The 25,938-nt window shown below is 45.0% G+C and overlaps 1 protein-coding gene across 7 annotated transcripts in view; it reads right to left on the minus strand.

Annotated features, from left to right (window-relative positions):
* pald1a (phosphatase domain containing paladin 1a) overlaps positions 1–25,938 on the minus strand; it is a 42,974-nt gene that overhangs the window by 6,006 nt on the left and 11,030 nt on the right. For all 7 annotated transcript variants that reach the window (XM_030097610.1, XM_030097605.1, XM_030097609.1 and 4 more), the window contains exons 7-19: positions 25,859–25,934; positions 25,078–25,235; positions 24,870–24,966; positions 24,631–24,735; positions 24,343–24,438; positions 24,111–24,245; positions 23,671–23,787; positions 23,203–23,376; positions 22,918–23,115; positions 22,508–22,648; positions 22,354–22,425; positions 19,345–19,485; positions 4,753–4,908 (exon numbers count right to left, since the gene is read on the minus strand). In XM_030097610.1, coding sequence (XP_029953470.1) covers positions 4,753–4,908; positions 19,345–19,485; positions 22,354–22,425; positions 22,508–22,648; positions 22,918–23,115; positions 23,203–23,376; positions 23,671–23,787; positions 24,111–24,245; positions 24,343–24,438; positions 24,631–24,735; positions 24,870–24,966; positions 25,078–25,235; positions 25,859–25,934 — 1,666 coding nt within the window. The remainder of the gene's footprint in view (positions 1–4,752; positions 4,909–19,344; positions 19,486–22,353; positions 22,426–22,507; positions 22,649–22,917; positions 23,116–23,202; positions 23,377–23,670; positions 23,788–24,110; positions 24,246–24,342; positions 24,439–24,630; positions 24,736–24,869; positions 24,967–25,077; positions 25,236–25,858; positions 25,935–25,938) is intronic.

Consider the following 25,938-nt stretch of genomic DNA (forward strand, 5'->3'; position numbering starts at 1 on the left):
TGGTTCTGTGACTCATGTTGACGATTCCATTTGAACAGGAGCTGGGAGCAGAGGCTCCCTATCAGCTGGCACACGCTGCAGCTCAGCAGGACTGGGAACACTGTGCTCCGGCTTCCAGCGGGTGTAAAGATCAAACACACACACACACACACACACAGCCGATATAGGATGCGGGACAGGCTGTACAGCTGAGAGCTGGCCCGTTGTGTAACTGAGGCTTCAAAAGCACGGCCAGCGATGGCGATGACCCCCGACCGACGCCCTTGGCGCCGCAGCTTGTCATTGACGATCTCGCCACGGTCACTGGTGATTGGCTAATGATCGTGGCCTGAGGTCGCTTGTGTCAGATTGTCCTGCAACTGGGCCAGTGAACGCATCGCAACACTGATACTGCTTTACATTCATTTAACTATTTACTGATGTTTTTTTTTTTCTTAATTGTTTTTACCAAAAACGCCACATGACAAAGATGTTTGAATGTTTAGGTCTTAAATTTCGTACCAGATAAAATTGTTTTGTAGTAGTAAAACATTTCTTGCATGTATTTATAGAATATTCTCTGAAAATACAGGATGACAGTAATGCTACTTTATCAAAACTGCTCCAGCTCTGTGGTGCCTTTAGACACTCGTCTGAGTGTATTTATCAATCAATCAACTACCAGTCAATCCATCAATCAATCAGGTTTTATCCCTGCATCACTTTTCAGACAGGCCAATGGAATCCAAATGCTTTCAAATGGGAGAAAAGAGAAAAGCACTACACTTACACTTACTTTTTTTCCACTTACAATAGTTATGAATGACTATAGGCTGACCAATAAACAGAGAGGAGGGAGACAATGAACACAAAGAAAAAAGACAAAGGCGTGGACGATGATGAATGAGACAAGGTCAAAATAGACGACAAAGGTGAAAATACAAGGACAAAGAAGAATATGGAGACAATGAAGAAGACCAAGAAAACAGCGAGAAGACAAAGATGAAGAGGGAGAACATGAAGATGACTGAGAAGAATCGAGCGGCAAAAGCAAACCGATTCCCACTTAATTCTTGACACATGGCTGATGTTCCCTCCAAGAATCAGGTCTTTGTTCTTTATGTCCTTGATCAAATATGAATAAAGATATTTAATTTTCTGCCTGTTGAAGCTTTTTTCACGTTTCCAAGCTCCAACCTCATCAATACAGTATGAGCTCTTTCTAAATCCAGAGGTTTCTCACATGAGAAGCTTCCCTTGTGAAAAAAACATCAGAAAGTCTCCCTCACAAAGCAAGAAATAAGCGGAAATTATGAGAGAATTATAAATGCACGTGTGTTTGAATGGCCAAAAAGGTGAAACTGATGGAATCTGTGGAACTGAGCATGATGTTATTCAACCACATCAGCTTGGAGTGTTCGCATAGCTTCTGAATGAAGAGGCCTTGAGTAGCAGAGTATAGGCAGAGAATGGCTCTTTAATATAAGCAAATTAATTTTAAATAAAAAATAGAACAAGAAGTGAACCTTTGATTTATTGTAGTTTGTCTCTCTCAAATCAAACGCCTGACTAAACTCTTTATAGTTTGAAGCAAATGAACAATTAGCTTAAAAGTTGAAAAGGTATCGATAAATCATGGATGGAGTGCGGAATGACAACAAGCGGGCGTAGAGTCACTTTGCTACATAACAGCACTCAAATCTTTTGACTGCTATTTCACAAAAAGCATCTGTGGATTTCAACCGTGCGAATGAGATCCGGGAGGATCGATGGTCACGAGTTGCTAAGCCTCGTAAAGATTTGAGATAATCGCCACTGAGAAAAACAGTTTACAAATGACTAATAGAAATGGCTCCCAGCGGAGTTACGAAAAACGACGAGGCAGGATGCTCAGTACAGCAGAGAATAACCTGGAAAAGACTTGATGTAATCTCTGGAATTACAAATCTGCAGCCACAGTGAAAACCACTGGTTTCAAAAGATGTTGCGAGTTCGCTTAAGAGCGTTTTAATCTCAACACAACTTGTATAAATCGTGACCCCCTCTCCCTCATGCAAGCAAACCCTGAATCGCCCTTTGAAATCCGACATGTAATAACTTCTGTCGCGTCCTGGTGAGTTGAGTGGGCTTAAATGGAAATCTATGGAGAGAGACAAATGTTGGGCCCTTTGGGATGTTTTCATTTCAGATGCTTGAAGTCAGAGCTGCCTCCTCCCGCAGTCTCAACAGTTGATATTGCACCTTTCTGGGGCGCTCGGCAAAAAGGAAAGCACTTCAGTAAAGTCTGTATTAAACCCAAAACAAGCAAATCACATTAGAAATTAGGGAAGCTCTTTTCAGCAATTCATTAAATGCAAACAGAGAAAGTAGCTGAAAATGACGGGCCCGCAGGAAAGTTGGAGCGGGAGCGCGAGGCTCTTCGGAGCTTCACACTGATCACCTTCATTCGCTGTTTACCGTGGCGGCTCTCGTGCACTCTCCAGCAGGATGCAGCTGTTTTTTTCGCGAAATGGCTACAGAAATCCACTGTACACAAGCCGCTCGGAGCCAAACACCTGACAGACACAGTTAATTTGTGAACATAGTGGAGCCTTTGGCAGCAGAAAAGTCAGGGTTTTTTTTTTTTTTTCCCCTTAAGGGGCCTCGAGGAGATTTAAAAACAGTGAAAAACGAGTGATTACTAAACCAAATGGAGGATGGCTTTGCTACTAAAGTAAATAAGTAGGTTTTTCAGGTGTATAAGTATTAATAATGTGACTGAAGCCACACTGGCAAAACATTTTACCACAACGGCAGGAACAAAATGAAGCTGCATTGCGATGTGCGTGACGTTTAGACGCGATACCGTAACGGTTCGGCTCTTTTCAGCTTTGCGCCGCGCCCCTGCCCGCTGTGCGCACGCCTCTTTATTTTCTCAGGGCATAACTGGGCCATTAGAGCCACCCTGATGCACCACATGTATTTGCTACTCATAACAGGAAGAGCACGCCCCCGATTGGCCCGCGCATATTTCTGGGACAATTGTTTTCACAGCGATTGTTCCACCGCATATTGGAATTCTGTTTTTTTTTTTTTCTCTTTGTTTAATCCACTTCAATAAGGAAGAATTTTTTTAGTATTATTATTATTATTATTCAGGAATTTTCAAATATTTCCAGGCCCTTGGGCATGTTTTGTTAAGAATAAGAAATATTTTAAATACAAGCATTGTGGTGTTGCTGATAAGCATTTTCTCTACAAAGAAACAGAACCCTAACGTCTTTATCTACCCATAAGACAACACATTTTTCAATGAAAAACACAAATAGTTTCCATACTTAAAGTCTACATCTTTAATTAAAAACTATTTTCTGAGCTTACAAACTCAATGTGTGAAAATAAATTTAGTAAATGAAGGCATAAAACACTAAAGCACTTCACTGAGTTTATTTTTCCCTCAAGGACTTCTGCAGTAAAAGATAGGAGCATAATGTGTTTTTCAAACTTTCAAATGGCTTGTTAAAATAACGCAAAAGCAACATGCGCTGTAACGTACACTTTAATTACAGTGTGTGGTGTGGTGTGTGTGACCAGTGTCACCGTCGGGACTACGGCTTCGTTATGACAGGATGTGAGTTGAAACAGTATTTATTTTATGGCGCATCTTATTTTAGGTCTGCAAGAAATTCAGATTAATGTAAGTCAACGCAGTGTCTCATTGGTGTAAATGAAACCCAAACTCTGAATGTGTGTCGGTTTTCTTCTTCTGCTTCTGCATAGGGGATTCTTGACCCCACGGAGATCACAAGGGCAGAAATCAATACATTTTCCACACAAACATATTTTGGGGTCATGCTGTGGTTGTTGTTAGAGTCGTAGCTTCAGCAGACTTTGGAGTAAGTCTGCAGGAAATTAAAGTGCGTCAATGTATAGTCCCCATAAGGCATAGAAATATAACAGGAGTGTGTATGTGTGCGAGTGTGCTGTGTGTGTGTGTGTGTACATTGGGTACTACTTACGGACTACTCATTTGTTTGGAATGCACATAAATTCTCGACTTTACTGTAGGGGCGCAGCTGGCCAAACGATTAATGCACCAACAAAAACACGGAGACCAGACAATATGAAGTTCAGTGTGTGAGGAACCAGGCCTCCGCAGAACCAGAACCACCTTGTAAATTCCTGGAAGAAAACCCGAGCGAGGCTGCTAACGAGTTCACAATGTGCACCGGCCGAGCGCCGAAAGCAGTTTCCTGTTTTCCCCCACTTTGCCCACGAAGCTTTAGGAGTAAATTAAGGTGAAACAAAGCATGTAAATCACACACCGATGAACTGCAAGTCGCAAAAAGGTGCGGTCAATGCACCGCCTGACCGATTCAACACGGAACGTGAGGCGAGCGGAGGAAGTAAATCTGGACAACAGCGCCCCTGCCACTCCGCGATCGGGTCGGCCCTTCCTGACTGTGATGCAATTCCAGCCGGCGGTCGAACGGGATCGATGAGGAGCGCAGCTGGTTCCCATCTGGCTGAGTGGGCCGTCTTTCAGTCCCACTGTTGGTGGTTTGACCCCCGCGCTACCCCGACGCCGTCGATGTACCCTCAGGTGAGACACTGAACCTCAAACTGTAGAATGTGAAGCGCTTTCAAATCGCTGAAGTGGTCAAAAATTCATACGTTCTAATTGAATAGAGCTGTTTTGATCCCTCATCCGTCGGGTTATTCCACCTTTTTCTGTCTCTTTTATGAATAATTAAAATAATTGCGCGGAGTTCCGGTGACGGGGAAGCGGCGTACCTGTTCCATCCAGCGGGCGAAGGAGCGCTGCCAGGAGTCCTTCTTCTCCAGATGCAGGTACGTGTTGAAGAGGATGAGGTAAATGTAGCGCTCCAGGTACTGAAGGCTCCTCAGCAGCAGCTGCTGGCACTCCTTCTCCGTCTTACCACTTTTGATCTGCGAGGAGACACAAGCAAAGGTCGGTTTGGTGCATCGAGCGGGCTCTTAACGTTTTTACTATCAAGTCAGCAGCTTTCACGTTTACGCCGTGCGGAGCAGGAGAAGTTCAGCGGGTTTGCATTAAGCCGAGGCTTCCTTCACACTGAGCTCGCCTTGAAGTCCGCGGGACGCTGGGAAAGTCAATTTCATGGATTTTTGCTAATTAAAGATGCAGGCGGTCACTAAAAGGACCAGTTTATGACACACTTCCGCCTCAATCAAAACACACAGAATTATTGAAATGTTTTGAAACTGCCGGTCACGTCCACGACGCTACAGGTCAATACATCAGGTCCGCACAGATTGTGGATCCTGCAAATGAACAAACATCCGCATGAGTCTTTTCAGCCATTGATTTGTTTGCGGCTTATGCAACATTATTATTCCTGTACTCTTACAGCCTCCCTGCCAGCGGCTGCCTGCACGTCCTTTATATCCACAAAGAGCCAACGTGATGCTGTTTATCTTGCTTCTCCCTCAGCTCTCCAACACAAGGTCCGCGTCCTGTCTCGTGAGTTCAGCGTCAACATGATCAACTCGTCTTACAACCCAAAGGAAACCTGGCGGTGGAGAAATCCAGAAGCTCCTGGGAAACGGTTCGCATTGTCTCTTTAAAATCAATATACTAGAGAATTCATAGCCTGAAAAAGTTGTTTTTTTTAATTAACAAGTGTAATCTCTGGAAATTTAAACTACATTTCAGCTTGATGAACACCTAATGTGAAATATCTGATATGAATATTATTAAATATTTGAAAAATTAAGTTATTTGACCATAACTTAACACGTTTAATGAAAAAAAAAAACTGATTCCTGTCTTTGCCCTTTCCTGTGACGTCTGAAAGACATTTTTGGAAGGAGTCACGTCTTTTAATCTCAGATTTGAATGGGAGCGGTGAGTGAAATTCAAAGCAGATATGAAGGTTTTGCTTTTCCTTTGAACTCCGTCACTTCAACGTGATTCAGTACCGGTCAGCTGGGCGCGTAGTGCAGGCAGCGTCTGCGCCGCGAGTTAAATCAAACCCTCTCACTGAATCCTGTGTGAACGGCTTCACCGGAGGGCATTAAGACAATCGGTGGGATTAAAAATATCATATCTATACTGTGTGACCTTTAAACCTCATAAGTCTGCCTGTATTATCTCAGTAACACTAGTCACCATACTGCAGAGGAAGTAATTAATGTTGGCACTGTTAGTTGTGAGATTGCCAGCTTCAGTCTCAGTCCTTGGAACGGCAGCTCTTTACTAATTTTCACTAATATAGCAAGTGTGAACACCTCAGTCTGGATGGCGACTTTAAACTGTCCAAATAAAAAATCTTTAAAGCAGAAAAGAAATGATAAACATTTATAAATACTAAATAAAAATCCGACTCAGAGAAGGAAAGTACAAACAGTTCGGATTGTGTGAGTCCTCCCGTCTTCGTACCTTTCAGCAGAGCCACACAGAAACACGGCCCGAAATAACCCGTGGGTAAACCATGTGATTTGAAGAATATGTCTGATTACAGTTATCTGACCAGCAAGACATCAATATTTATGTCTAGACAATTCCAAGCACAGTGCATGGCCGTAATACGCTTGATAAACAAGCTGTAAACAGACGATCTGCCTCCATCACACTCATTCAGCAGCGCTGCCCGGCTTTCATCTGCTGCCCAAGCTCTCTCTCACACACACACACACACACACACACACACACACACAGATTTAAAATCTGGAACTCAGTCAGGATGCGATTATACGAAACCATCATGCCAACACAGAACATCACAAACATTTATCTACCGAGTGAATGAGATTTTTTTTTCATTAGAGACCCCTGCAGTCGGCGGCGATGACGAGTGCGATCATGACTAGTTTGAGACGCTCCGACAACACCATCGATTGAGCTTCAAGAGACGAGATGACAGTGTTTACAGGACCTATTCATTGTCTCCAGGACGGAGCGAGGTGCTGAGGTTTCCCAGAACGCCCCAGTGGGCCGCGCCTCCTTCACCGACTTCAATCATCTTGTTGAATCAGTGTTGAGATGTTTTCACTTTCTGGTCGTTTATTTCTGATTGCTTACGGGGCTTGAGCACTTCCAGGCACAGAGGTCTGCCATCCAGCTGTGTGTGTGTGTGTGTGTGTGTGTGTGTGTGTGTGTGTGTGTGTGTGTGTGTGTGTGTGTGTGTGTGGCACGGGACTGGATAACAAGTTAGCTGAGGTTCAGGAAAACTGCCTGCGTGGTGGAGGTGTCGTATAACTCAGTGAACTGTCAGCAGTTCCTCAGATACTTCCTTGCAGCCGACAATTCTGCACAATAACGCAGGATCCGGACCCTCTCAGGTCTTTGTTTGCCGATGAATGAAACGTTTAAAATGTTTTCTGCTCCCGGTCCGCCACAGAGGCAGCTCCGGAGCCGAAGAGAGGCTAATGAACGTTTACAAAGTAGGTGGGCTAGAAGTCGGGGTAATTTGAAATGTGCACGGCGCACCATAACACAATCATTCCAGAGCTGAATGACGCAGCAGAGAGAGAGAGAGCGAGAGAGAGAGGGGGGGGGGGGGGGGGGGGGGGGATGAATGGGGTTTCCTGTCCATTCCCAAACAGCTGCGGTCAGATCCCAGTTTTCCAAGTATCTGCAGCAGAGTGGAGGAGAAAAACTACACCTACGCAAACAATGGACGTGCTGTCTGTTGTCTATCATCTCCCAGGAGCAGGAGAGAGAGAGAGAGAGCAACCCGGCATCACACATAATTCACTTTTTCAGATGTTCCACAGTTAACCCTGGCCGCAGTCAAAGGGCAGGTGGCCAGCGGTGAACCTGATCACCCTCGGCACCCTGCACCCCAAGGGGGCTGTCAGCGTTTCAGTTCTCGCTCCTGAGATCCACATGCCTGAAAAGCTGGCAGCTCGCTGTGCTCAACCCACCATTCCCACACACACACACACACACACACACACAAAAAGATTGGTTTGCAAAGATTACATAATCCACACCTCCACAATCTGCTGAACCCCGGTTCGCTGTCCGTCCAGATGTGCGGTTGAGCACCCTCTTCTGCTCTTTCAGAAATTCCTTCCTTCCTTTTGCGGCGAAGAGAGAAAAGACTTCTTCCCTCCCAAGTAGAAGAGATAACCTTGAATCGCTCGGGTTTGTGTGAGCTACACTTTTTAGTCTTGTTGGAACAAACTAAGAACAATTTCTTGATTGGAGAAGAATACGGTGTTTTTCTTTCACTCTTTTGCTTTCTGCTGCCTTTTCACTGACCGGGTCATTAAGTAGACCTTTCACATTTCCCGCTAAAGTCTGATCTACGCTTTTCTCTCCAACGGCAGCTTAGTTGTGTGGCGTTTCAATTTCTATTCATGAGAAATATACTTCATCCCTTTCGCATGTAATAGATGTTGAGGCCGATAAAACTATACCGCTGTGACTGTAGAAGAAGAAAAAAAAACCCCGCATGGGTCTGAATAAAGAAATGTCAAGCAAAGCACAAGAGGAAAAGGTGTATGCACTTCACTTGAATCTTAAAACGTCCGGCGTCTCAACATGATCAGATCTTTGCAAAGTAACTCCACCACCTGGAAAATATGTGATGAGGATTCAAACCACCAACCATGAGACTGGAAATAGGTTTAAATGCCCTCTCAGTCGCCCCAAAAAACTTTTTAATTTACTTCAAAGAAAAATCAGCTCACAAGTTCAGCTCGGTTAATGCCAGAAGTGAAATTAAAAATTAAAAACACGGGGACTGCAGAGTCCTTCATGTTGACACTCGGATCAGACGTGCATCAATAAGTGCATCTTCATCAGTCTTCATCCCAGCATGCACTGAGCAAATATCAGGGAGCACTGAGGAGTTTACCAATCTACTAAGACAAATACACGGTGAGACGGACAACCAACACACACAGCCGAAACAGAAAGTCCCGCAAAACTGAAACGGACTGTTCAGACGGAGTCGCAGGTTCTCCTGAACACAAACTGCTCAGAAAACACATAATGTACATGACAGCATGGGGCTGCTATTAAACTCATTCAAACATAGCCACAAATTCTCCGTTCCCACATGTGAGAGAGCAGAAAACCAGCAGCCATATGGTGGAAGACGCAAAGAAAAGAAAATGTGAGCAAAACAACTCAGTGGTGTCCTGAGAACATGAGCGGCGAACAACAACAGTAAAGGGACCACCTGGAGTCAGCACAGAGTTAAATGCCCTGTAAAACGCCACTTTAAAGGCAGTTTTTTTCTCAACTTCACTGAGTAAGTGATACATACAGTAAATATTTACACATGAAATTAGAAGCACATGAAAGAAATCTGAATTTTGCGGAGCACATATGTTTGAGGATCACATCCCCGTGGAATTAATCAGACTTGAACACATGCAGACGACACGAGATCTGAGCTTTATGCTCCCCGTCTTGTTAACTTCATGCTTGTTAAAGTAAAAAAAAAAAAAAAAAAACCGGAGCTGCAGGCACTTCCCTGTAATGAGGTATTTTCAATAAACTCCACAAATTTTATTTAGACTGCCTACACCGACAGGTACTTCAGAGAAGCAAAGCGATTCAATAAAACTTTGGAGCGTCTGCGTCGGTTTTTTTTTTTTTTTAATGCAAACACGTCAAACCAGGTACAGACTAAACTTCATAATAATCCCCGGATAAGCGTCACAGCCCCGCAGGCTGCAGGTGTAGCTGTATTAAAGAAAAACACCCGTGTCTTGTGTAAACAGCGATACCGCGTCTCAAAATTGGAATAAAAGGGTTCCACATGTTCAGCAATCCCGGATTCTCCACGAGAGGTTTGTAGATCAATGCCAATATCTGGCCTTGTTGTTCTAACTGCAAACACCGGAAGCTATACGGGGCAACAAGCGCAAAAGCTTACTTAGATTTAAAAACGGCGATAAAAAGAAGAACCTGTGCTGGCTCTCTCTTTCCAGCCGCTCGCAGACTGACAGGTCAATTACAGGAAGCCCAGAGCGCCGACACTTCGCACTATAGGGTGCTTCAGGTCACCGGTTATTTCCGTCCATCTCTAACAGCGTATCACTCAGGAAGGGAAACACTCTGACATATAGTCCTCCTTACCTCTAACGCTCAAAAGATTGTGGCGTCAGATAAATAAGTCAGAAAATGATATGCACTTGTACGCGGGAGGACTGGGAAATCATTGCTGGCGTGTTTCGGCACTCAGAAGGAGAAAAGGTAGAAATCCAAGGACCACTCGGCCATTATCTCCCACGACTGCAGCTTGGAGCGAGCATTTATAGCGGTTCTTGCTCTATCGAGCGCCGCTGACTGATCTGTTATTGCTGCTGATCATCCGTCCAGCTGGAGGATGTCGAATGAACAAGAAGAAGAGACAAGGCCTGAAATCAAGCCCTCTGATTGGCTGATCGGTCAAGTGTATCCAAGCGTGAAAAAAAAAAAAAAGAAGAGAAATAGATTCTGGTGTAAAAACAAGTCGTATGGTTGTGTGTGTATGTGCGTGCATGTGTGTGTTTTTCAATGATTCCACATTAGCTTCCAATGCAAACAGCTCGAAGTGGATAATCTTACTGTTGACAGAAAACAATGACCAAGTATGAAAACACAAGTAGAAATGTGATTAATCTGGAACAACAGATGAGTGTTTTTAAAGCAGGAAATGGCAGATTATTGTATTATTGTTATAAAAATCACTTTGTAAATAATATGTAAATAATGCCAGATAATGTTTTCTGCATTTTCTTTACACAACTCTGGAATTACCAAATGTGTAATTTCAGAATATTTACCACTTTTTCAGATAACTTTAGTCGTTCTCTGATATTATGTTGAGCAGGTATGTGATAAACCAGTGAATTTTGGCTGATCAGATTGCAGAAATCTTGAAGACACACTTGACGACCAGTGTATTGGCTCCAATTTTTGGACAGTTCTTGAGTTTTCAGCAGTTACAGTTACGACCTTTATCGTGTTTATATCAAGGTTAAATCAATCTGATTGTTCCTTTTTAATGTTAAATGCGAACAAAATGAGAAATTAACAGATGTTGATATAGTTGTTCCAAGTATTTCAGTAAAACCCATCACTGGTGAGAAACAAGTGGCGGATGAGGCCTGAGCTGAGAAGTGCACACGTCTCCTGGAGGAGTCTGTCTGTTTAACATATGGAGCCAATTACCAGCTGATGGGGTTGCAGAGGTAAAAAGGCCAATCCATATTGGCCCTTCCCACAGATTTGCACAAACAGCCATTCATCAGATCCTACGAGAACGCCTCCCACCTAAATCCTAAACCAAACTGCGACGTGTCTGGAGTGGACAGGCGGCCTACACATGGCTCCGCCGCTCAATGGCCAGCCATCTCAGAGTCGAGTGTACATGCTGGCTTTTAGTTCGGTTCATTAAATGGAGACAAACCAGGGCCTGACAGCGGTTCAGCTGAACTGCACTCGGTTCGGGCTGACCTTTGGCTTCCAGAGCTTAAGGCGGTGCATACTGAGACTGAGTGGAATGAACAGGAGGAGAAATTGTCAAATCATTATCTGATGGCAAAGGAAGAGCCATGATGTGGGATTAACCGTCCACAGGACGAGCAGCGATGCTGCCGACGTGCAGTTTGGAAGTCGCAACCTTTATGTTCAGCAAGTTAACGTGTGTCTGACATTCACAATGTGTGAAAGGAGGAAGCGCAAAACCTTTGGCCTCAGAGTGGGAGAACAGAAACTGAGAACATCCCAGTGGTACTGATAGGCCAAAGGTTGATAACTCTACTGTTATGAAGAACATCTCTTAGAGTGCGGAGATTATACAAGTCACCAAGGTCTCCAAAAACATTTAGAACTGTTGAGTAAAAATAACACGGACCATCTGAGTTCGACTTTAACTCCATTGTGTCTTTTTCTCTCAATTGAAACATTTACTCATGAAACTTTCTCAGCTGCTGCCTACATGACCTCGCAATTTCAAAGTTGGAGGATGTGAATTTCATCAAGTTGACAGTTTTCTACTGAGATGCGGCTTGGTGGGCGTTCTGAGACGGCCTGGTGACTAATCCCCACTTTCTCCTGGTGGGCGAGCGCGGCGCATCGCGGCTTAATTTAACACTGGTGCATGAATGTGTGTGTGTGTGTGAACTGAGGTGTGAACGTGAATTAACCTGTGAAGTGCTTTGAGACAAAAAATAAATACGTTTAAAGAAGGAAAAAAACACAGCAGAGCACCGCTCAGCGGAGCTTCAGTCCTGTAAGGTGAAGGGGAGGCAGAGCGTCCTCTCATGTGGAACAAGTCTCAGTACAGGATGTTATAATCCACATATCATCGAATGAGTCAGAGCCTTTAATTTCATCATGCTTGACTTATCCTCGTAGTGATATGAATACTGTCCCTGTATAAAAGCCATCATGATCGTTATGTAATACCCGGACCATTAGCATCGACCTCTTTCACCTTTTCACAGTTTTTCACAAGACCAACCAACCTTCAGACTGTATGCAAAGCAGCTGAATGGATAAAACGTCACCGATAGTTCTGGTTTTAAGCCGATTTTAACTGGGGCATTTTTTTGTGTGGTATTCCTACATGACATCAAACCAGGCATCACCTCTACAAACCATCTATTTATTTTGTCTGCAGCACAGTAATGAGGAAATTAGAAAAGCTAAATATCTTGACTTTCACTGGAACCAGTGGTATCCTCGTGTTCTTCGCCCCTCAGCTGCTGGAATGTGTGAAAATGAGATAAGCATGCGGACATATTTCTTACATATTTCTCCGGGTTGCACGAGGCTTTTCTAACACACACACACACAGGCATTTCCATTCTTTTTTTTTTTCCCCCTCATGACAACCCCCGCCATGTCTGCTGCCTGCCAGGCTGGCCAGTAGCACAGAAATCAAAATTATATATTATTTGGCCTGGAGTTGCTGGATCTTTAATGGATTGGGATGGTGCCCAAAACAAATCTTTTTCTTTTTTTTTTTTCCAAAGGAGCAGAAAAGCCATGAAGCAGCCGGTGGGAGGGGCGAAGATGCCTATATGTTAATGGTTTCTACAGATTCCGATCCTCTGTCTTTTTCCAGTCTCTCAGCCGCGCGGCGCTGATTAAATCATGAAGCTGAGGCCGTGTTGATCTACATGCCGCATACGCAAAGCGCCACACAATCTGCTCATCTGATCGGGAGCTTCAAAACTCCTCACACCATTTCTAATGGCTCCGCGACGGATTTACAGACTTAATCACCTTCCCCCATCTAAATTGAATATTGAACAATGACAGCAGAGTTCGGATCAGAAGGAGAAAAGAAATTATTTAACAGGCTTTTCATTTCTCAGACAAAAGACCGAGTAGGACTACTCAGCATGTCTGGCGAGGGGAGATTACAAAAAGCCACAGGAGGAGACAGGGCTCATCAACTCAGACTCTCACGGAGGCTGAAATCTCTCCCCGCAATAACCACACGCGTTATGGTACATTCTGTACGTGCACATGTCTGGCAGCGCGGCGCACGGAGGCTCCCACTGCGAATCAATCATTTACTATACTATCAAAATCTCATGCGCATGCAAACCCGACGGTACGTCACACTCGACACTTCGCCGCCCTCTGGAGCTCCCTCAATCAAGACTGACCACATAATGACATTAAGCAGCGACGTTCATGAGGAACAAAAAGCAAATATGTTTGATGAGTAGAGTTATCTCATGATGCGCGTCAAAATGCGACACGTATCAGAGACGCGCGTCCATCCTTGCAGCTCTACACAGCCTCATACATCCGGTACCACAAAATACCGGCTCCTCTTACACTTTCGTACAGTAGAATTTATTGCAGCTCCAGAAGCTGCAGGACTGGAAAGCAGAAAACACCCTTCTGCCAAGCTAGCATCTCATTATTTAGCTGGTTTCATATACAGCAGGCTAGACAGTTATACAGCTACATTTAATCCATCACCGTAGAAATCTGTATTCTGGCTTTGGCGGGGATGAAACGCCATTCCTAATCCAGCCGATATACTGCCGCTCCGAATGCCATTTTCCAACCGCAGCGCTGCCAGTGCACGAACTAGGTGTATCCGATGCGCCGAGGAAAGCGGGGGGAGACTTGGTAGTTTTGGCACAACCATGAAAAAATGTTCTTTTTTTTTGCCTCATTAGTCACATGAATCCTAAAATAGCGAAACTGTCTCCACAGATCTGGGTTTCTGGCGCGTGCCAATCATGACATCAGGACAGGCCCGTTGGCGTGGCCGCAGACTTTCATTCATTCTCTTTTTCCATGTTCAGGGTAATCTCTGGATATGCCAGGATCCCAGTGAGTCCAGGAAAAGGCAACACGTGTATGCCTTTCTTTCTTTTTTTGTTTTTTTTTTCACCTGAACAGCTGCCTTTGCAGGAATGTCGATGTGTGGAATACTTTTTCGTTTTGCAAATAAGCTTCAATGCAAACTTAACTACTGGACATAAATTTGTCTGAAATAGTAAAATCCTGTAAACGGGGTCAAGTTGTGCCCAACTGCGAGCGGTTTTCAGAGGGATAGAAGAATCCATTTGCCAGAGCGGGTCTGGACGGAGGCCGTTCGGGCGTCGTTAACACGGGAGTCATTTGTTGCACAACTGTCTTCGCGTATGAAACACGGCTTCCCCGCACGGGGATTGTGAAAAGCACAATTCCTGGAGCAACTCGACCCCTTCGCCACTTCTGCATCACTCACACGCTCGGCATTTAAGTCTCTTCGACACTCAGATTTGGTTCCCCGTTTGTCCGGGGCCCGGTGGCGAGCCGGTCTGAGAGCTTTAAGAGGAAAAGGTGAGCCTTTTCCCGGCGAAATGATTCGGAGGCTTTGCGGGTTTTGACAGATAACCATGACCGCAGCTACTGGGAACAAGCTGAAACGCTCTCGGAGGCAGTTATTCCTGGTCTGCTGGCCCGGGGCAATGACAGGTTTAGTGTGTGTGTGTGTGTGTGTGTGTGTGTGTGTGTGCCCTGCCAGGTCTGAAGCGGTGTCCTGGGGCCTGCGGTTCAGAGGAGGGCCGGGGCATGACGGAGGGTCGGGGCAAAGGGCGGCCCGCGGCACTCCAGTTATTCGGGGTAAAAGAGGACAGACTGGGAGGTGAATCGGAACGGCCCTCAAAGTGGCAGAGCGTGAGAGCGGCGGTGCCCGCACGGGCGGCGTGCAGCGAACACGTGTTGAACAGAACGCAATCAGTTCAACGTCTGAACCAAGAGCGATTGATCATACTCAAATCAACTTTAATACAAAACAAAAGAAGCTCAAAAACAGCTGAGTTCATTGATTTGCCATCAACCAAAGGTGCACGGGTGCAAATTAATTTTAATTCGACTTGATGTCTGCTGTCGTTACACACCACGGATGCACACCGGTCGCCGCGGAGATTTCAGTTCATGACTGGAATGGAAAGTCAAATACCCATCAAGCGCATTTCACTGATTCTGATTACAGTCCTTTGTGTCTGAGTGGCATTCGATATTTCTTCAGGTCAGCCGCTTGGCTCTGAATACGAAAATCACATGTCCTAGAAAATGGCACGTCGGAGAGCTCTATAATTCAAAGTGACAAGGCAAGTAAACTTTGAACACCAGCACGTTAACTGGCAAGAGTTTCAATCACAAAAAAGACAGGGAATGATTATAATTGAGGGTTTGAATCATTCTTGGTTTATTTCTACGTATTTGATCCGAAGCTGCAGTCTCCCAGGTTATTTTACTGATTGGTTTGCCATATTTGGTTGAACATGTGCTCAATCAGCGGGCATATGGCTCAAACAATAGCCTCCATATCCCCGGCCTTCTACGTCATATACGGCGCTATAAATGTATGATTGGTCTGCCAAGAGTGGAAAAATCTTTAAATGTGTCACTTAAATCAATCTCTGTCGACAGTTTTCGCATGTTTTGCTTTCTTCACTTGGAATGTGTTTCAAACGTCTCTCCAAGGCATCACTTTAAAGTTCACAAACAAGACACCAAAAGTGTAAAAATATGAGTGTACATGACCGTACAGGTGGAATTAGGAGGAATTGCTCAGCATTAGGAATCAATGAGAGCAATTTGCTGCTCTGACCATTATTCTACAGCAAATGAACGTGTGAAAAGCAACTGACTCACCCCAGGGGGACGTAACCATAGATTCTCTACCAGTACAACCACACACACATATAGAGAAACACACAGCTGTACCATAAATCCCCACTCTGTAGGCAGACTGTCCCTGTTCAGAAGCTGCAAGAAGGAGAAGACGACCTGTCCCTGGATCGGATTTTCTCCTTTTCCTGCCAATATTTCCAGCCTCACCTCATGATTAGCCCACTTACGTCCGGATGCCACCGTGATCGAGAAGGAGCGATAGATATCATTAAAGATAAAAGCAGACATTAGCTCCAAGGTAGAAAATTTAGTTTAATTTCACATCAGAGCTTCGAGTTGCTTTCCACTCCCGCCCTCTTTCTTCCTCTGCCCCGCTCTCTCTCTCTCTTAGAAGGATTAACTCGAACCTCTGTGATCTTAAAGCATTTAGCCCGGATTGCTCCCCCTTCAGCCCTCCTGAGGACATCCGCTACCTGCTCACAGCATTCTCCCCTTTCCCAAAATATTTTTCCACTGCCCCGTACAAACCGTGAGGGCCTTTCTTTGGATGACACACACACACACACACACATACACATACACCAACCACTGATTCACTCTCGCCATCTCTGTGGAGGAGCACACTGTATTTTTTGACAAAAGAAGACAGAGAAATTGCTTCAGCTGTCACGAAACAGGAAAAAAAAAAAAAAAAAAAAAAAGGCTTTCAAAATGAGTCCTGGCGCAGTAAGTGCCTCCATTCCTGCGCCTCTGCTCTCTTTTCTTTCATTAACACTCCTGAGATGGACCATTTTCTGTGTGAACTCCCTCTGTTTGCCGTCTGAACATAATGAGTCAGACACGACTCCGGCCCGGCGGTCTGCCGGCCGACGCGAGGCGTCGCTGGAAGGAGCCAGAGATATCATTATCTGCTGAAATGAGGCGTCGTGATAAGAAAGACGGTGCAAGAGCAAAATCATGGAAATCAAAAAGACTTTAAAAATAACGGGTGTTCCAACTCATAAATGCATTTCAGAGTCATATGTTGTTTGAGTTCCTGGTGGCCCATCAAGTGTTTCTGAGACATGTATATTGCATCCGCCTGCCCAGAAACAACACAATTAAAGTGAACTGCAGGGGGCGATGATGGCCCGAGGCGTTTATCTCCCACAATCCCACAAGCTTCACAATAAGAGTCCGGCTGACACCGGAGCAGAGCGCAGGATGAGGGAGAGAAGGAGGCGCCTTCCCGCCTTGATGTTGGAGGATGCAGAGTCACGCCTGGTTAGCAGCAGGGACTTAAAGTAAAGGAGCCATCTGCACCCCCCCCCCCCCACTTCACAAAAAACTTCCCCCCTCAGAAAAGCCAAACCCCCTCGGCGGACGGTTTACGTCTCAGTGTAAATATATATTTTTTTCTCTCTATCAAAGACACATTTTCCAACCACCGTCGAAAAAGAAAGGCGGGAGCCTCGGAGGGGGAGGAGGACTGTGAGAAGAGAGAGAAATTTTTTTTTCCCCCCCTTTTTCTCCCCCCCCTCTTCAGTCGACTGCTGCCTCTCGACCAGAGCAACATCTGGCACTGTTTATCACCTGGCCTGCTGGTTCAGGCAGGAGGGGAGAGCCTGGAAGGGGAGCGCAGTGCCAACCTGAGCTCCAACACAGCAGCTCTGTCTCCGTCTCTGCTCTTTGGGCCACCTTCCCTGTTTATTTTAATAACGCTGCGCGATGTAAGAAACCTGGAGACGGCCAGAGGGTCAAGTGTATTAGCCCGAATTTTTTAGAAAGGTCAAGCCGAACCGGAGAGTCGGCCTGCGAGCCGTAATGGATGTTTACAGCTGAAACTCCTGGCAGCAGAGACTGTTTTCTTAAGTAAGTTTGACGTGTGTAAACGTGCGAAAAGGCTTCATATTTGCATGCGTGCATTGGAAACCACTTATTTTGTGATGTGCTAGTGTACACAACAGTTAACCCTTTACGGGGCGCCACTGGGAATACTGCTGAGGAATAGTTCAAGACTGTTGTGGTTGCTATATCTACTTCTTATGCGCACATTGCAGATAACAGAAAACTGTGAAGAAATGATGAAATTACTCGATGAAAGAGCGCTGTTCTCCTATACAGCAGACATGCTGGTGTATGTCCTCAAGGTCGAACAAACACATTGTCTAATAGGACAAAAGACTGGCATCATTATGAACAAACAATGCACCAATATAAAACAATGCTTCATGACCATCAGTTAAAAAAATAAACTTTCTTATTGAAGATGGCTGAATGATAACCATTAATCTCCAAAACATCAGATTGGAATAATGAATTTTTACCATCAGGAATGGTTTCTAATTGAAATGTCACTCGTTAACCTCTCTTCTTTTGCAATTATCATACAAATTACCCCAGTGATTAGAAAGCGGCCTGACAAGCAGCTTTTTTTTTTTTTTTTTTCCTTTTTTTTTTTCCAGGAATCTGACGTCAGGAAGTGACAGGAAGGAGAATATAAGTGAAAGACGGGAGTTCACGGGACAATGAGGCCCATTGATGCAGCGGAGACGGGACCGGGTGCCTCCAGCGCGCCGAGAACGGCTGACGGTGCACAGAGGCACCACGATTAGTCTGCATTACAAATGGCTAAAACAGAGCCGAGCTCCTGCAGAGGCCACGGCATCGGCAGAGACCTTGGAACCCCTCAGTGAAACACAACGTCCACATTTACCAGAAAACAGCAGCACCGGCTAACTTCACTTCCTCACAATCAAAACACCTTTCTTCCCAATTTGTCTTTTTTAAATACGACTTTCATACTTTACATTAAACTACTAAACTTATAGAAATCTTTGTGCTAAAATAGACAACTTCATCAAATCAGATCCTAAAAACCTCCAAAGCATCACTTGTTGTCTTCTTCTTTTTGTTTTTTCACATGTTGACAATTGATTTGAAAATGGTTAAAATAGGATCAGAGCTGTTTTCCTCAGCCCCTCCAGAGCAGTGGACTCATTCATGGCTCAGAGTCAAACAGTGGCTGGAAATCTGGCTCCTGATGCCATCTACGGGCCTCCAAGTGAAAATACACCAACTGTTGAGTGTGTGAAGCAGATTTCATACAGACTAAGCATCTGGAGAAATTTTTTTCCCCCAAACAAACCTAAATTAATCATTAGATACTGTTGAGAATATTTATCTTTACTGCTGTTTTTAAGTTATTCCAACAGCAACTACAATTTAAAACTGAGTGTAGCAATGCACTCCAAGCAAGGCAATCCCCGGTTTGAGTCCGAGCTGCGATCCCCCTTCACAATCCGAGAACGTGCGACATGAGCTACCTGTCTGTAGGTGCAGATGATGATCTCTCTCAGATGGTAGTGCATGGGCGTCATGGTCTCGCTGACCGAGTCCAGGGCCATGTCCACCTCCCTCTTCATCCGGTGGCCGTCCGGCAGCAGACGCACCAGCTGCATCACCACCTGGAAGACGGAAAGAATAACACCTTCATCATCCATGCTTTCAAACTGTCAAACCTGATAAGGCTGTATCTAAAGATAACTGTTTTCTTTTCGTTCTTTCGCACAAGCACTGCAACGGCTGGTTGGAAAAGCAGGGTCATCTTCGGCCAACACGCAGCCCGGCGGTAAAGAAAGCAGCCTGCCAGGCCTGGCCCCATTCCAACATGCAAATGTGTGTCAGCATGTTCGCTTTACGGCGCTGACCCAGTGGAAATGGGGACACTTTCCCTCGGCGTGTGTGTATGATGTAAAACACAGCACAACTGGAGCCAGTTCGCTGAACCCTGCTGGTGGCCTCAGCACAGCTGGTCCACTTCATCCGCCGACGATAACGCCACGAAGGAGTCGAAGGGAGGAACTGATCAGGACAGGCCCGCAGGCACAATCCTAGTTTCTGATTTGATGAGCGTCCGTCCTTGGGAAATAACCCAAACTGTGCCGGTCTCTATCTAACCTCCTTTTCTTTGGGAACGCATTCCGAAGCCGCTTTGTTTCAAGTGCATTCTACTTCAACATGGCATTTAAAGATCCGTGAAAAGGAAAAAAGTTGAATTATACTCGCATTTTGAGTCCGAAGGGGAAACTTTATTAACTAGAAGTCGAGGTGCAGTTAATCATGCTTCCTGATCCTTCTTTAAAGCACTTTTTTTAAACTCTCTTAAAGCAGTGCTTCAGATCATCAATAGTGATATTACAAGACAGTTGGTTAATATTCTCCAGTTTCTAACCTAAAATTCACGAGATTACACCTTGATAAGGTTAAGACTATTTAAGTTTCTTTATACATTCCAATCATAACTTCAGCAAAGTTGAGCTCAAGCTCTTATGTTCCTATATTTAACAGCAGAAACATCACGTTTTATCACATACTTGTTCATTAACACTCGCTGATTTACACAAATCATTATCATCCATGTTGATGCCGGGGAGGAATTCAGGTTGCCATTAACCCAACTTATTGTTGCTTAAGCTGCAGAAAAGCAAACCACATATCTATTTTCTTTCATGATATCTATGTTAAAATACTGGCAACAAGTGGTTCAGACATGGTGTAAATAAAATATTTAGCAATAAACATTAGAAAATAAAAAAAAATATGTACAAGGAATTCTGATTACTCCTGTATTTGAGCACATCTTTACCCTGCGTTCCAAGTAAAAGACATAAAAGTTATTTATGATACCGATAAGAACATTAGTGAAAAATAGAAGAATCTGCGGATCATTCGTGGTGTCTTTTGCTTTTAGGTACTTTCAATCTACCACAACTTAACGCCACTTGCAGAACACTTTGGTCTGTGCTGATCGCTGGCAACTCTCTATACCAGGAGGGGCGAAACTATCTCAAACCAGGGTTTAAGCAGCTTTTGAAATCGCCTGGCATTGTGTAAAACGAACAAAAAAAGACATTTTGAAAGACTTTATTTCAATTGCTGTTCTTAGGTTGTCCACTGGGGGTGAGCCAGTATTGCAATAGACATCATAATGCACAGTGATAACCAGATCACATAACTCTGTGTCATAAATCACACCAGGGGAGGATGATCCACCACATAATCCTGCAGGAGCAGCGCTCTGGACCTCACAGCTATACAGAAACACCATTTCTGGCAGGAAAGGCCGCAGCGATGGCAACGTCACGCATCCTTCACAGGCCCAACTGAAAGCAGACGAGGTTTCTGTGGCGACCGCTCGGCGTATCCCAGAAACTCCGGAGGCCGCTCCGCTGCGGCTGGCATGCGGCATTGTGCAGCCTCTTTCAGTGCGCTCATGCTCGCTGTGCGGAGGAGGCCGCCGGCAGGTTCCAATCACTGATTCATTGTCACAGCTCCGAGTCAAGAAAAACACCCGAAAGCCCCAAATTCGCTGCACCATTCAGAGCAGAAGACAAAAGGCTGTGGCTTCTGGCTGTGTGTGGACACGGCGTTTAATCACAAATGCAAAGTGGGCGTTAAGAATTACTGAAAAGGGCCGAGCTCCTCCCCGTTAATATAAGAACAACATCCATCTGTGTTTGTCTGGAGGGGCTGGTGATGTTGTTCACTGCAGAAGTTTCAGGCAAATCCGAGTTGCAGCCGACGCCAACAGTGAGCTTTAGAACAGATGAACGAGCCACAAGCAGAACAACATCGACGACTGAGCTTCAATCACGGGTGGTGCACCGGAGGTTAAGGCGTTTTAATTTTCAGCTGAGATTGAGCAAACGCACAAGTGCTACTCCAGAAACCTACGCTTCATCAGCAGAGAGCTGCAGTGCTGGAATATCGAAGCACCGACTGTCTCTTTCGCTGCCAAAGAGCCGCTTGCAAACAGAACAAATTAGAAAAGCCGCAATACCACAACACTGCAGATGTTAACCGAAAAACACAAACACAAAGTGACAGAAGCTTCTTTCATAAAGTTTTTAGACCGGTCTATATCGGTCTCAAATTTCACTCCTGCATGTGGGAAACAACAGAAACTACAGGTGCTGCACATAAACTGTTCAAAGGATTTTAAAAGCTGCATGTCAAACGTTATGAATGACATCGAGACTGAGCCTCTATATATATAAGAGAAGTAGACAGAACATAAGAGGCACGATAGCAGGACAGGCCATCTGCCAGACATAGAAATTTCATTCTTTCATATAAAAAAAAATGATTCGAGATCCAAGAGGATTTTATATGATCAGATAAATACAGTATCTTTAATCAAATATTAGAAATGAAAGCTTCCTACAGTTATATTGAAAGAAAAATAAATGCTCAATACTGAAAACTGACTGTGAAGTGATCAGAAGTCACATGGTTAAACATTAAAAAAATCACTGTTCTAAAACTCTACATACCTCAAATTCTCCCTTTGTGTACTTGGCATCAGGAACACTCACAATCTCATCATCAGCAAATTCTGGGAAACCCTACAGAACAGAGATTTCAAATTAAGGTGATATATTGTGCAACTACAGGCCATGACGGAAAGGTCGCAGAAAGGTTTCTTACGTTAAAGTGCCAGAGAGTCAGGACGGAGACGACCATGGCGGTGGTCGTCCGGCCTTTGCCATTGGAGCAGTTGAAAACGAAGGCTGAGTGGGAATCCTCAGCTAAGGCACTCTTCATGGCCTCCAGGAGCTTATCGAAGTCCTTCAGAACAACGACATAAACAGAGATAACATGAGAATCTGTCGAGAAAACATGACAACAGAAAACGACTGAATCACATGCTTATAATATATGCAGTGCTATTAAAAAGTAGATTTTCTACTGAAAGTATCACAGACTGCCACTAGAGGGAGCATGAGCCTCAGTCTTTCTTAACTGCCCTGATTAAAAACAGCCAAGGGAGAATCCCTGTTTACGCGTAGACCGGCGTGTGTTTACACGTGTGTTTACACAGCCCTCCGCTTCATTACCTCCTCCCGGGGCGCGCTGCAGTCTGGCAGAGGGATGCGTTTGTACACCAGGCCTTGGTGGGAGCTTTTGTGCAGGTTGAAAATCTCCTGCACCGTCAGGCAGCTTTTAAACATCTTCATCTGTTTCTCCTGCTCCAGCATCACCTCCAGCCACTTCTGGGCCCGCAGGACTTCCTCCTTCAGGGACGTCTCCAGTTTCTAAAGGTCGGGAGGTGAAAGCGCGGTCAAGTCTTGAGTGTAACTGCCGGAAAAGGCATCAAAAGGAATAAAAGCCCCCTTTTTTACCTCTAAGGCATCAGAGGACGGGACGGGGATGTGTTGGTCCAGACACGAAGGCTCCCTCAGCGTGAAAATCTGCCCGTTTCCTTCTAAAACCAACTCCTCCTGCAAGTTGACCCACAACATGTGGCTGTGCTTCCTCTTCTCATCCGTCAAATGGGCCAGAACCGCCCCGGTAGCCTGAACACATACAAACACACACACACACCATTACAGCAAGGAGCTGGAAATCCAGCCTGAGCATCCTGAGGTGGGTGTGTGAATCTCCACTAAATAACCATGAGTCACTCCTTCATGAATATTCTTATTTCCACTTGGCACAACAGCGGCTTTCACTCTTGAATACGCTTCATATGAACACAACAAACGGCTTCAATCTCTTTTACTAGCATCACTTTTTCTACACAGACGATTTCGCTGCGTCCGTGTTTTTTTTTTTTTTTTTAAACAAAGCAAGACGTGCTGGCGCCGCACCTCTGCCGTCGGCTGAGCCACCCCATAAACCGGCATCTTGGGCACTCGTCTGAAGTTGACCGCCTTCATCTCCTTGGCCGTGCTGAGCACGTCGGGAGCCAAGTACTCATCGGCAACCTGCGCAAACACACACACACACTCGCATAATGAGAAGAGTATTTTGAGTCACCCTTGATAAACAGACACTGATATAATAAAATTCAGTCAGGGAGATATAACGTGAGTGGGAGTTATACCAACACCTTGCATGGAAGCATGACTGACAAAAACACATTGATTTACACGAATATTCGAATATATCTGCAGTCAATTTATGCATGAGCACTGATGTGTTTTTATTCTGTATGGCACTGAAGCTAATCAGACGACATACTAAATATTCCAGGAGCATGTTCTCAGCTTGTTAAACATTCCGTTTACGTGTGTGCTGGCTTCCTCACCAGGATCCGGGCTCCTTTGGTGACCAGCTCGGCCGGCGCCGACAGCTCCGACAGGTCCATGCAGGCCAGGAGCCTGTACAGCCAGGCGTGGCAACACATCCACTGGCTGAAGTTGCACACAAAGGCAAGAGGATACTGCAAAACCCGAGATGGAAAAAAAATTGAGAATCGGTTCCAGCTTAGCGGCGAGGACACTTAAAAAAAAACAAAAAAAAAAACGTGATGTCTGTACCTGCTCGTGAAGGTATGCATTAAATACAATCAAGTAAAAGTAGCACTCCAAGCTCTGCATGGTTCTGTGTAGGAAGTAGTCTTTGGTACTGTTTCCCTAAAAAGACAAAAAGAAAAGCTTCATTTTCACAGCGGCAGCTCTGGAAAAGAACACATTGTTAAACTGTTAAGTGTCTCGCTGGGCAGAAGCTGCTCTTTCAGCTCTTTCAGTATAAACATCAGGCCACACAGTCTTTTAGAAACTTTGGAGAGTTATAAAATCTATCAGGAAAAAAGAAAGACCACCGACCTGAATTTGATAATCTTCCCCGATCCCTTCAAGCTTGCTCTTGTTCTCATATATTGCTTCTTTGATGTTGTGCATTTCTGAACACAGAGCGATGGCCTGGTCCACCTGCCAGGAAGAGGAGGAGGTTCACTCAAGAAAACAGAATCAATCTTACCGATTTCCACCGAAACACAGTAAGAATCACTTATTGTATTATTTTTATGTCAATGATTTGTTCTCATGGCGTTCAGAAGGGTTACCTCCTCCATGACCTGCTGTCCGTTGGGCAGCTTGTTGATCAGAGACTGGATGACCTGGAATAGTGGTTTCGGCTCGGGAGCGATCGCCTCCTCAACCCTGCACCAGGAAACAACAACTTCTGTCACTTTTATGTTTTTTTAAATCCGCTTAAAACCAAAAGTTTCCTGATTATATTGCTTGCAATTTTCTTTCATCCTGAACTCTTACTGCGGCGACGGTTGCGAATCCCTTCCGAGGCGATTCATGACCAGCGTGCCCAGGATCATGGCCAGGTTGGTGCGTCCAACGCCCACCTGGCAGCTGAAGAGCAGAGCCGGCGGCTGCCGGGACGCCTCGGTGCCGCCCAGAGACAGGCTGGGGCTCTCCTGAGGGCCGGGGCGGGCATGAGGAGGAGAGAAGTGTCAGTCTGTCACCTGTCTATTTCATCTCGATTCAGTCTGCTCCTTCCACATTTTGTGCCATTTATTGATGTTTGGAGATTTATGGAGATTTAATCCAAAATCATCCGTCTCGCGGGTCTGTTAGCTATTTCGCAAATACACAAGTGAGCGATCGGGTGAGATTTACTAAAAGGACAGAGTGCAAAGTGAGTGTGGCAGTAAAGCTCTGATCCAAACACTTTGAGGAGGAAGAAAAGAAAAAAAAAAGGAGTCACTTTCCAACCACAGGGAACTGGACTGGCTGCTGCGAACCAGTCCAAAAAAGGGCAAAACAAGACGAAAAGAACATCCTGTGTGAGTGAAGGGCAGGACGGAAACCAGGCCGGCAGATGACCAAAGAGCGGACGCAAAGTGAGAACAGAACAGATCACTTTCTTCTTAAACCATCACACATATGAGTGATTGATAGTACAAATATATGATTTCTGTGACCTCTTCGCCGCTTCAGCGAGAAAATCCAGATGTTCTGAGATATCCCAGCTTTTAACAACCTTGATGGCACATCAGTACAAGACCCTAGAAGAACTTTCGAAGCAATACAAACGCACCCTGAGTATGTTGACGAAGGCGTCAAAGTCCTCCTCCAACGGCGCTCCCTCCATCGGTAGCGGTAATCTGTAGTACCTGC

Source organism: Salarias fasciatus, chromosome 8, assembly GCF_902148845.1.
Source record: "Salarias fasciatus chromosome 8, fSalaFa1.1, whole genome shotgun sequence".
Lineage (NCBI taxonomy): Eukaryota > Metazoa > Chordata > Actinopteri > Blenniiformes > Blenniidae > Salarias > Salarias fasciatus.